This window comes from Salvelinus alpinus, chromosome 7, assembly GCF_045679555.1.
Source record: "Salvelinus alpinus chromosome 7, SLU_Salpinus.1, whole genome shotgun sequence".
NCBI classification, from domain to species: domain Eukaryota; kingdom Metazoa; phylum Chordata; class Actinopteri; order Salmoniformes; family Salmonidae; genus Salvelinus; species Salvelinus alpinus.
Genome location: NC_092092.1, coordinates 27031474 through 27044895, shown reverse-complemented (window position 1 = coordinate 27044895; position 13422 = coordinate 27031474). Strand labels below are relative to the sequence as shown.

Sequence of the window (13422 nt, the reverse complement as noted above, 5' to 3'; positions counted from 1 at the left end):
GTTTTTGAAGGAAAAGCACAGCGCAAACTGGCTCTAACCAGAATAGAAATAGGAGTGGGAGGCCCCGGTGGACAACTGAGCAAGAGGACAAGTACATTAGAGTGTCTAGTTTGAGAAACAGACACCTCACAAGTCCTCAACTGGCAGCTTCATTAAATAGTACCTGCAAAACACCAGTCTCAACGTCAACAGTGAAGAGGCGACTCCGGGATGCTGGACTTCTAGGCAGTGTTGCAAAGAAAAAGGCATATCTTAGACTGACCAATAAAAATAAAAGATTAAGATGGGCAAAAGAACACAGACACTGGACAGAGGAACTCTGCCTAGAAAGCCAGCATCCCGGAGTCGCCTCTTCACTGTTGAAGTTGAGACTAGGGTTTTGCGGGTCCCATTTAATGAAGCTGCCAGTTGAGGACTTGTGAGGCATCTGTTTCTCAAACTAGACACTCTTGTACTTGTCCTCTTGCACAGTTGTGCACCGGGGCCTCCCACTCCTCTTTCTATTATGGTTAGAGCCAGTTTGTGCTGTTCTGTGAAGGGAATAGTACACAGCGTTGTACGAGATCTTCAGTTTCTTGGCAATTTCCTGCATGGAATAGTCTTCATTTCTCAGAACAAGAATAGACTGACGAGTTTCAGAAGAAAGGTCTTTGTTTCTGGCCATTTTGAGCCTGTAATCGAACCAGCAAATGCTGATGCTCCAGATACTCAACTAGTCTAAAGAAGGCCAGTTTTGTTGCTTCTTTAATCAAAAATCAGTTTTCAGCTGTGCTAACATAATTGCAAAAGGGTTTTCTAATGATCAATTAGCCTTTTAAAATGATAAACTTGGATTAGCTAACACAGCGTGCCATTGGAACACAGGAGTGATGGTTGCTGATAATGGGCCTCTGTACGCCTATGTAGATATTCCATTAAAAATCAGCCGTTTCCAGCTACAATAGTCCTTTGAAACATTAACAATGTCTACACTGTATTTCTGATCAATTTGATGTTATTTTAATGGACAGAAAATGTGCTTTTCTTTCAAAAACAAGGACATTTCTAACTGACCCCAAACTTTTGAACGGCAGTGTATGTCAACAAAGTTTTATCTGAATCTCAAATTGATTTGAGAGTTGCAGTTGAATGCCACTGAAATAGCTACACATCTACTCTGTCAAATCTACTCCAGTCAGTGGAGTGACAGGTTGGGTTGAGCAGGTGCAGAAATGGTGCCAGGGGGCAGGGGTTAAATAAATTTCAACATGTGCACCACAGAGCAGAGCCTCTGTAAATCTATAAATAACCCTAACTCTCTATACATTTACCCCCAAAACAAATCCCCTCAATCTCATTTTAGGAGTAAATCCCTACGATGAAGTCCTCATCCAAAAACGACTAACTGTTCACTACCCTCTCTCTGCAACTGGGGTAGTTGATGATACAGGAACAGAGACAACTTCTGACTTGAGATCTGTGCACATTCCTCTGTAGAATCTCTGACAGGATGGGATACATTTGGGGGTAAGAAAGCCCATTATTATGTTTAGTCAGCTTACAGTACAAACTAGCCTTGCACATGATACACATTCAAATAGACCCAAAACAGACTGTCCATTTCATCACATTTTAGCCACTTGTTGGAATGGAAAGTGTGATAAATCCTTAAATCAGAACCTTAGTAACCCTCTATTACTAAAACCTCCACTCATCCCAGCTTGACCAGTGGAACAGAGTAGGACTTAGACCAAATCCCATACTCTGTTACTGTACATGGGCCAACTTCCCATTTTAAAAGCTAAACTGGGTAATGGGCACAGCCTGACGGGTTGTCTTTACTGTCCCCTAGCTAGCCTGGTCTGTGTGTTGGAGCATGGGAGAACCCTGTCACCCCAGGCAGGCTGTCTCTGAGAGCCTCCTCTGGCTACAACCTGTAATCTAAAGCCTGTTGTCACCAATCCCTTTAACTTTATACCACTTGGACTCCCCTCACTGGCCCCACACGCACGCACAAACACACATTTACAGGGACACACGTCATGCACACACGCAGATGCAGGAGCACATAGACAGACACACGCACATAGATACAAACGCACATATACAGATGCATGCACATCAGTGGAGGCTGCTGAGGGGAGGAAGGCTCATAATAATGGCTGGAACAGAATGAATGGAATGGCATCAAACATATGGAAACCATTGGTTTGATGTTGTTGATACCTTTCCACTTATTCAGCTCCAGCCATTACTACGTGCCCGTCCTCCCAATTAAGGTGCCACCAACCTCATGTATGTATGTATGTATGTATGTATGTATGTATGTATGTATGACCTTAGGAGGCTGGTGGGGGGGGGGGGGGGGGCTATAGGAGGACGGGCTCATTGTAATGGATGGAATTGTATCAAACATCAAATTTATGGAATCCACAAGTTTGACTCCGTTCCATTTATTACATCAATAACAATGAGCAGTCCTCCTATGGCTCCTCCAATCCAGCCTCCTCTGATACATACATACAGCGCATTCGGAAAGTATTCAGACCCCTCAACTTTTTCCACATTTTGTTAGGTCACAGCCTTATTCTAAAATTGATTAAATTGTTTTTTTACCCTCATCAATAAAAACACAATACCCGATAATGACAAAGCAAAAACTGTTTTTTAGAAACAATAACAAATTTATAAAAATGTATCAACTGAAATATCACATTTACATAAGTATTCAGACCTTTTACTCAGTACTTTGTTGAAGCACCTTTGGCAGCGATTACAGCCTTGAGTCTTCTTGGGTATGACACTACAAGCTTGGCACACCTGTATTCGGGGAATTTCTCACATTCTTCTCTGCAGATCCTCTCAAGCTCTGTCAGGTTGGATGGGGAGCGTTGCTGCACAGGTATTTTCAAGTCTCTCCAGAGATGTTCGATCGGGTTCAACTCCGGGCTCTGGCTGGGCCACTCAAGGACATTCAGAGACTTGTCCCAAAGCCACTCCTGCGTTGTCTTGGCTGTGTACTTTGGGTCGTTGTCCTGTTGGAAGGTGAACCTCCGCCCCAGTCTGAGGTGCTGAGCGCTCTGGAGCAGGTTTTTATCAAGGATCTCTCTGTAATTTGCGCCATTCATCTTTCCCTTGATCCTGACTAGTCTCCCAGTCCCTGCCACTGAAAAACATCCCCACAGCATGATGCTGCCACCACCATGCTTCACCTGAGGGATGGTGCCAGGTTTCCTCCAGACGTGACGCTTGGCATTCAGGCCAAAGAGTTCAATCTTGGTTTCATCAGAATCAGACCAGAGAATCTTGTTTCTCATGGTCTGAGAGTCTTTAGGTGCCTTTTGGCAAACTCGAAGCGGGTTGTCATGCGCCTTTTACTGAGGAGTGTCTTCCATCTGGTCACTCTACCATAAAGGCCTGATTGGTGGAGTGTTGCAGAGATGGTTGTCCTTCTGGAAGGTTCTCCCATTTCCACAGAGAGACTCTAGAGCTCTGTCAGAGTGACCATCGGGTTCTTGGTCACCTCCCTGACCATGGCCCTTCTCCCCTGATTGCTCAGTTTGGCCGGGCGGCCAGTTCTAGAAAGAGTCTTGGTGGTTCCAAACTTCTTCCATTTCAGAATCATGGAGGCCACTGTGTTCTTGGGGACCTTTAATGCTACAGATGTTTTTTGGTAGCCTTCCCCAAATCTGTGCCTGGACACAATCCTGTCTCAGAGCTCTATGGACAATTCCTTCGACCTCATGGCTTGGTTTTTGCTCTGACATGCACTGTCAATTGTGGGACCTTATATAGACAGGTGTGTGCCTTTCCAAATCATGTCCAATTAATTAAAATTACCACAGGTGGACTCCAATCAAGTTGTAGAAACATTTCAAGGATGATAAATGGAAAATGGAAAGCTGACTCAAGTTGTCCAAAAAGCACCTGGAAGCACCTGGATGATCATCAAGACTCTTGGGAGAATGTTCCACAGACAGATGCGTCAAAAGTATAACTTTTTGGACGACATTGGTCCCATGATGTCTGGCGAAAACCAAACACTGCATTCCACAGTAAAAACCTCATACCAACGGTCAAGCATAGTGGTGGTATTGGGATGGTTTGGGGATGCATTGCCAAAATTCCTCCACAGCGATGTGCAAGACTGATCAACAACTACAGGAAGCATTTGGTTGCAGTCATTGCAGCTAAAGGTGACACAACCAGTTATTTAGTGTAAGAGGGAATTACTTTTTCACACAGGGGAATTGTGTGTTGCAAAAATGTGTTAATTAAATAAATATAATAAGTATTATTTTCTTTGTAAACTCAGTTTCTAATATTAGGTTTTGGATGAAGATCTGATAATACTCAGTATCAAAAATATGCAAAAAGAGAACATTTGAAAGCGAGCAAATACTTTTTCACAGCACTGTACATGCATACATACAAACTGTAGCACACACACAGACACACGCTCGTGCTGCCAGCTGGCTTTAAACCCGCTAACACCCACCCCCACAGCTCTTAATCCCAATCGGACCATGGGGCTGACGGCCACAGTGGAAGTGGGATGTATACAGTGAACACACACAGATGTTGTTTCCAATGGCCAGCCAGACACTCATTCTCTCTCTTCTGTAACCTACTTTGGCAGTGACAACACGGACAGACACAGTAACAAACATTTGTAGTCTTGTTTAGCTGTACGGAGACGCGACCTGGCAGTTTGTCAAGACGCAAGAATGTGGGAAATGATTAGTACAGGGCAAGCCAAAGGGCAATGGGTTATGATGAGTGTGTGTACTGTATTCTGTATGTTAGTCAGTGTAGCTAATGGAAGTGTATTATTTTCATGAACGTATGATCCGGCTGCTGGCCTTTTCAATAGTTGAGTATGTTGCACCACACTGCTTTGTGGATCCAGAAGAAATACTATAAATGTTCATCTATGAATGTGTGTATACGACAATGCAGGAGCGATCACTATACCATTATTTTGCAGTAATAGCTCACATCTTTGGGCGAGAGGAGAGCAAAGATTGTGGGGGGTAATATCTTGGGGTTTAGCTACTAGAGCAGGATCTAGTACCAGGGTCTAGAGAGATCTAAGATCTAGTACTGGGGGGCTAAACTAAACTGCCATCCAATGATTGCATTGTTTAATCTGCTGTTTTAGGGAGCGGGAGCGGACCCCTGCTAGGGGGTGATCCATCCATCCGGGTGGTCCCTCCCTCCACCCTGGTCTGTCCAGACATCATGTCCCCTCATGTCCAACATCTGCTCAGGATCACCACTAGAATGTAAATATTTTTATTTGATGTGCTGGGGCCTTATATCAGCTAGAGCCTGATACTTCACGCCCATATGCCTGCTGCCAGTACATTCATATTTCTGTAGATTTGATACACCTTGGAATGAGATTGATGCTGTTTCTGGCACCCACTTCTAATCAGAGAGCTGGATGGGGGTCGAGTGACTGTGAAGACTGAAGACAAACCACTGCCTGGAGATTGTTGCCTGGAAGTCCAGGATGTTGATGCTTGTCTACTCTGACCGGGCGGAGCAAAGCTGTCTTTGGCTGACCTGCTGGGGGCTTGAAATACTAGACACACAGGCCACTTCAAAATAACAGTCATAGAACACCTAAGACATTTACTGACTTCTGTGTTATATATTGTGTTGTTAGGGTGGATGTTTATACAATCTATAAGCACACCTTTGATGTCTACCTGTACATCTTGTATAGTTACTAGCTATAAGGACACCTCCTTTTAGAATCCCTGAAAACACAAGCACAGCAAACTTCTTCCTTTTAGAATCTCTGAAAACACAAGCACAACACACTTCTTCCTTTTAGAATCCCTGAAAACACAAGCACAGCACACTTCTTCCTTTTAGAATCCCTGAAAACACAAGCACAGCACACTTCTTCCTTTTAGAATCCCTGAAAATACAAGCACAGCAAACTTCTTCCTTTTAGAATCTCTGAAAACACAAGCACAACACACTTCTTCCTTTTAGAATCCCTGAAAACACAAGCACAGCACACTTCTTCCTTTTAGAATCCCTGAAAACACAAGCACAGCACACTTCTTCCTTTTAGAATCCCTGAAAATACAAGCACAGCACACTTCTTCCTTTTAGAATCCCTGAAAACACAAGCACAGCACACTTCTTCCTTTTAGAATCCCTGAAAACACAAGCACAGCACACTTCTTCCTTTTAGAATGCCTGTGAACTCTATATTATTGTGTTCTCAGGGCCACAGGGCTGAGGGCTCCAGAGAGTAGAGCTGGGATGATAAACTGAAAATTATCGATACCGACTGAACCAACCATTTATTGAGGACATTTTACTGATATCGATAAGTAGCCTTTACTAGAGGAATGTGACATTTGAAATGAAATAAGTCTTAATATAGGCTATTGCTAACGGGACAATTGATAGCCACAACATTTAATGTAGTAGTAGTAGTTTAAAGGGTAATGTAAAAAAGTAACCGGTGCATACTAATGTTGTAAACTTAGGGTTCAATTGATCGTTATCATGATAATTCAGTCAATTTATCATGATATGGATTTTTGGCCATATCGCCCAGCTCTACCAGAGAGCAGCAGTTACCTAGCCTGGCCAAGAAACACACACAACCCACGTAGCCTCCGGCCTCTATCCAGACTCTATCCAGCCTCTAACTACGCCCTTAATATTGGATCTACTTCCATTTAGTTTGATAATTTGATAACTCATTAACAATCGAGGCAATATATTGCATCCAAACAAAATGATCTGTGGGACATGCCAACTCTTCCAGACAGTCGTACGTGCTAGTCCACTATCCTCTCTTCCATGGCACTGAAAACACATTGGGAAGCCTCCTCAGTATTCCCCATAATCAATTCCATATGTGGTGTTTCTCTACAGATGAGGCAGCAGTACTGGAATCCTTTAAGAGTCCCTCTCAATCCCTCCTTAAACCTAGTCTGTGCAGTGCCAATGATGCCTCACCCATTAAACAGTGTGTGTGTGTGTGTGTGTGTGTGTGTGTGTACTGTCTAGCCTAATCCTTCAATGTTGTCCCACAATACACTAAACTCAATCTTAACAGTCAAAATGAATGGAATTCTTTTTTTCTAAATCTCTTTTAAGCTGTTTCAATAAGGCAACATGGTAGGAGGCCTCATAAAGGCTACCTTAAGGATGGAAAAACAGATTATATTCTCATTCTGGTAATCTCAAAAGAATCAAGTTAAAGATTATTTTGGGCTTTAAATATAACATGTATCATATAGCACACAGAGTAGAAATATGTCATAAAGATACAGTTGGGAAGGAAGACAGTAAGACACAGGATGGTAAAAGAAAACATAAGAAAGAAAACAGGACTTACTCTGACAAACCAGAAGGGCAGAGAGAGAAACAGCTGCGTAGGGGGGCTAGTTAGTTGACTGGCTGTATCTGATGTAGCCATATAGCCTATGGCTGTAGCTAGCAGATGCTTTGTGCAAGCCAGAAGGCCCTCCAGGAAGTGTTCGAGCTACAGGCCAGCCAAAAGGCACCCACAGCATGGCAATAATGACTTCCTAATGTCCCCTCACACCCCTCACCCTACCGCCACAACAAAAACTGCTGGCCAACGAAATAGACCTATAGTGTAGATTCAGGGCAGGAAACCACTAATGTCTGGATTCATATAAAACTTCAACACCCCAAAGACTCAAGCAGTTTGTATTGACGTTCTTCTCAAAGAACATGTATGTTTCCATGCCCAGTGAGATTTATAAATGGCATAATTACAGTCTCCAAGATACAGAATGAAAGCCAAAGGACTTGACAGTAAAATGGAGATGAATTCAACATAAAATAATAAAGTATTAATTTGAGAAAATAATTGTCGTCAAGGTGCCCATTTCTGATAAGAAAAGCCTATTGACAGATTCAACTGCCCCTCAACACCGCAACCTACAGTCCCAAAGAACAAATACACACACACAATCATGAACACACACACACAAATCATGCACAAACACACAAATCATGCACAAACACAGACACTTTCTGCCCAGAGAATGGAAGGAAAGGGGTTTCCCACTTGGTGTTTCCCACGGTCAGATAGAAGAAAGCATGTTGAAAGAGAGAGGGTGTCACTAAGGTTATCAGGATCCGGACACAAAAAATACTGACAAGACACACAGCACTTAGTAAAAACCCCATTCCAACAGAGCACTTAGTAAAAACCCCATTCCAACAGAGCACTTAGTAAAAACCCCATTCCAACAGAGCACTTAGTAAAAAACCCATTCCAACAGAGCACCTAGTAAAAACCCCATTCCAACAGAGCACTTAGTAAAAACCCCATTCCAACAGAGCACTTAGTAAAAAAAACATTCCAACAGAGCACTTAGTAAAAACCCCATTCCAACAGAACACTTAGTAAAAACCCCATTCCAACAGAGCACTTAGTTTAAAAAAAACATTCCAACAGAGCATTTAGTAAAAACACCATTCCAACAGAGCATTTAGTAAAAACACCATTCCAACAGAGCATTTAGTAAAAAGACCATTCAAACAGAGCATTTAGTAAAAACACCATTCAAACAGAGCACTTTCCTTTATCCCCCTGACGAAGACAAAGCTGAAAATGTCCCTACAGAAACTAGAGGAAATAGAGGCTCTAAAAACCCACAACCAGCATCAAGTGAGTGCTGGACAATTTGTAGGACTACAATGTATTTCATTTCTGCTTTCACTCTACCAGCTTAACTACACAATGAGTCTATAAAATAGACTTTGTGCCATACAACACTTGTGATTTAGGGTCTGTTTTACACAATGTGAGCGCAGACGTCTGTCTTATGGCATGTAAACAGCACAGAGGAGTGTGCCAAGTGTGTAGAAGTAGGAGTAAACACGCATTAATGAATTCCATATTCTACTCTACTCATTGCCCTAGTTTCTCAGAGTGTGCCGGAGTGTGTGTGTGTTGTGTTCTTCTGTGTAATTATCTCTGTTTGTTCTCCTATGAGAGCCAGTATGCATGCTCACTATCAGCACATATAAGAACATGAACTAATCCTATATCATGGCCCTTTTTCCCTCTCCTTGTTAGCAGGCAGTAAACGGAGGCGGAACAAATTATGCCCCAACTTTGACCATATGCTGCACAGCACAGTACAGCTCTATGACATCATGAAGCGTTACACTCTGCACAGCACTGATTTGAGTTTAAGGGTTTTGGCTTGAATTAAAAAGGCATTTTAACCAGAGCTATTCTGACTACCAGGGGTAAATTTAGCATGCCAGCATAGTGTACAGTAGGATTTGAGCAGACACACACACACACACATTTTACTAGACACTCTTATCCAGAGCAACTAGGGTTAAGTGCCTAGCTCAAGGGCACATTGGCAGATGTTTCATCAAGTAGGCTTGGGATTCGAACCAACGCTCTTAACCGCTAGACTACCTTCTGCCCTTAAACCTTAATTTAACCAGGCAGGGGTTATGTAGAGCATGAAAAGGGTTAACGCTACAGAAACAGGATGGACCAGTGTGGGCTGAAGAGGGGTGAGATATGTAGAGGGTCCCCTCTTCAGCATCTGCTAATCTCTCACAGTTTAACTGCCAAACAGTTATTCTGCTTCTCTTCTCAAGACAAATGTTTACAACACATTTACATGGCCTTCGCCCCCTGCCTTGGGATGGGGCTGGAAGATTATCCTGTTTGGATTGGTGTTTGTGTGTGAGATTGTGTAAGTGTGTGTATCTCACCCCTCCTGTGTGTGTGTGTGTGGGGGGGGGGGGGGGGGGATTATCAAAATATACTGTATGTGGGTTTTCTCTTGTATCATGCAAGCAATAGACCAATGAGATGCCATAGGCTGTAGTTCATCACTGTTATTTAAATACAGTTGAAGTCGGTAGTTTACATATAATTTAGCCAAATACATTTAAACTCAGATTTTTCACAATTCCTGACATTTACTCCTAGTAAAAAGTCCCTGTCTTAGGTCAGTTAGGATCACCACTTTATTTTAAGAATGTGAAATGTCAGAATAATAGTGGAGAGAATGATTTATTCCAGATTTTACTTCTTTCATCACATTCCCAGTGAGTCAGAAGTTTACATACACTCAATTAGTATTCGGTAGCATTGCGTTTAAATTGTTTAACTTCAAACGGTCAAACGTTTCGTGTAGCCTTCCACAAGCTTCCCACAATAAATTGGGTGAATTTTGGCCCATTCCTCCTGACAGAGCTGGTGTAACTGAGTCAGATTTGTAGGCCTCCTTGCTCGCACACACTTTTTCAGTTCTGTCCACACATTTTCTATAGGATTGAGGTCAGGGCTTTGTGATGGCCACTCCAATACCTTGACTTTGTTGTCCTTAAGCCATTTTGCCACAACTTTGGAAGTATGCTTGGGGTCATTGTCCATTTGGAAGACCCATTTGCGACTAAGCTATAACTTCCTGACTGATGTCTTGAGATGTTGCCTCATTATATCCACATCATTTTCCTCCCTCATGATGCAATCTATTTTGTGAAGTGCACCAGTCCCTCCTGCAGCAAAGCACCCCCACAACATGATGCTGCCACCCCTGTGCTTCACTGTTGGGATGGTGTTCTTCGGCTGCAAGCCTCCCCCTTTTTCCTCCAAACATAACGATTGTCATAATGGCCAAACAGTTATATTTTTGTTTCATCAGACCAGAGGACATTTCTCCAAAAAGTACGATCTTTGTCCCCATGTGCAGTTGCAAACCGTAGTCTGGCTTTTTTATGGTGGTTTTGGAGCAGTGGCTTCTTCCTTGCTGAGCGGCCTTTCAGGTTATGTTGATATAGGACTTGTTTTGCTGTGGATATAGATACTTTTGTACCTGTTTCCTCCAGCATCGTCACAAGGTCCTTTGCTGTTGTTCTGGGATTGATTTGCACTTTTCGCACCAAAGTACGTTCATCTCTAGGTGACAGAATGCGTCTCCTTCCTGAGCGGTATGACGGCTGCGTGGTCCCATGGTGTTTATACTTGCATTCTATTGTTTGTACAGATGAACATGGTACCTTCAGGCATTTAGAAATTGCTCCCAATGATGAACCAGACTTGTAGAGGTCTACCATTTTTTTCTGATGTCTTGGCTAATTTCTTTTGATTTTCCCATGATGTCAAGAAAAGAGGCACTGAGTTTGAAGGTGGGCCTTGAAATACATCCACAGGTACACCTCCAATTGACTCAAATTATGGCAATTAGCCTATCAGAAGCTTCTAAAGCCATGACATCATTTTCTGGAATTTTCCAAGCTGTTTAAAGGCACAGTCAACTTAGTGTATGTAAACTTTTGACCCACTATAATTCTGATACAGTGAATTATAAGTGAAATAATATGTCTGTAAACAATTGCTGGAAAATTTACTTGTGTCATGCACAAAGTAGATGTCCTAACCGACTTGCCAAAACTATAGTTTGTTAACAAGAAATTTGTGGAGTGGTTGAAAAACGTGTTTTAATGACTCCAACCTAAGTGTATGTAAACTTCCGATTTCAACTGTAAAACCATTTGGAACGGATACCACTCTGAAGGATCTAATGAATGTTGCAAAAGTTGGCTTTCCTGGTTTAAAAAATGATAGCTTTATCTTATCTTTTTCACACGTCCAGGGCCTCGAGCGGCTGTTTCAATATAACTGCTTTATAATGGAAAGAAGCGAAGCCTAGCTAGAGCTCCAGCACAAACTTCAAAGCGACATTAAACACAGACGAATTTTTGTCGAAGAAGCACTAAACATTGCTGCATGCGTTTTTATGCATTCCTCACACTGAGGTCAATTACTATATACCCTCTTATTTGATGGATAATCATAATTTATTGTCCCACCTGATGATTAAGAAATATGAACAGTAACCATCCTCCACTAGGTCTCTTTATACCCTACCCCAGATGTACCCCCATGTCTGACAACAGTTGATAAAATACCATTGCATTTCTTAATACCTTAGTGTTGAAGGAAAAACAAGATCAATTGCTGATGATTAAATGCATGCATTGGGGGTTACAGTTGTATGCCTCGACTCATGCTTTAAGGCGCATATCATATAGTCCCTATCAGTCCATGCACACATCACAGCAGATGATGAAACAGAGAGGGAAAGAGAGACGGCGATTGAATCATCGTGCGTCTTACCTTGATTGTCTTCGTCCATCTCGTGAATGCCGTGATGAGACAGTCCAGAAATCAGATCGGTGCGTCAAGTTTAGATGTCAAGGTAGAAGTGTTTTTATTACTGTCTATAAACGGTAGATAGGCTACGATCTATATCCTGTAATGACAGACCGACGACTCACAGGGAGCTGAGCTGTGCAGAGTCGAAATGCAACAGCGAAAATATATTAATAACAAAAAACCTACCTTCATGAGAAATCTAGGGTACCACCAAATAAACATCCATGTATTACGATTAAATATGTAAATGTATAAGAAACGTTTCCAAGAATTGGATGTATTAAATCCGATGATAATAGTTATCCTGCCACTACCATCCCTCTCTATCCAGGTTAGCCAACCTACTCCAATGCAGTCCAATGCAATGCAAAGAAGGATAGCGGATTCTCTACATGGCTAAACGTTTACCCTACGTCATCACTCGGCTCCGCCCGGGTGGTGACAGACAACCCCTCACCCTCAAAAAATGTTTTATTAGTTCCATGTAACCTATATATATATATATTAAAAACTTCAGAAATATTGCACTGATAAAAGATAAAGTCTCTATTTTGTGCAACAAGCTTAAACTGTCATTCGGCGGTGTAGGCAGAAATCCGTTGATGGCGGGGTCAGCAAAAATGTAGGTGGACCACAATTTGAGCACTCAAATCAGCATTTAATTATCATAAAAACATAGCCTACCCTATACCCTACTGAAATCGATCTAACACAACAAACCATCTGACATGTAATTTCGCATTACAGACCAAATAGTCTTGAAATCCATGATTCTTGCATTTAACATAGGACTCACATTGACCGAAACATAATAAACCATAGGCCTATAATTAATAGACTTTGAGATTAGAACATAATGCCCTGATATAACAGTAATAATCACAATAGGCAGCCATAGCCTATATAGACTAGAACAGTGGTCACCAACCTTTTCTTAGTCGAGATCACTTTATGAGTCAAAATGCAAGCCGAGTTCAATTCTCTGCTGGGCGCGGGAGACCAAGTGCGCCTACAATGTATTGTGTGATATCAATTAAATGCCTATAGGGCCCAACTATAGCGCATGGGTGGAGAAGCATAGGGCAAAGTTATATTTCAAATTAAATTCGAGTCGAAGTGAAGCGTATTTCTGAAAGTCTTTAATAAATCTAATTGTATTTGTCACATGCACCGAATTCAACAGGTGTAGACCATACCTTGTTTACTTACAAGCCCGTCACCAACAATGTAGTTTTAAT

At 42.1% G+C, this 13422-nt stretch overlaps 1 protein-coding gene across 1 annotated transcript in view; it reads right to left on the bottom strand.

Annotated features, from left to right (window-relative positions):
* LOC139580712 (cytohesin-3-like) overlaps positions 1-12558 on the bottom strand; it is a 30727-nt gene extending 18169 nt beyond the window's left edge. The window contains exon 1 of the mRNA XM_071409649.1: positions 12146-12558. Coding sequence (XP_071265750.1) covers positions 12146-12164 — 19 coding nt within the window. The 5' untranslated portion in view covers positions 12165-12558. The remainder of the gene's footprint in view (positions 1-12145) is intronic.
* Positions 12559-13422: the final 864 nt, after the last annotated feature.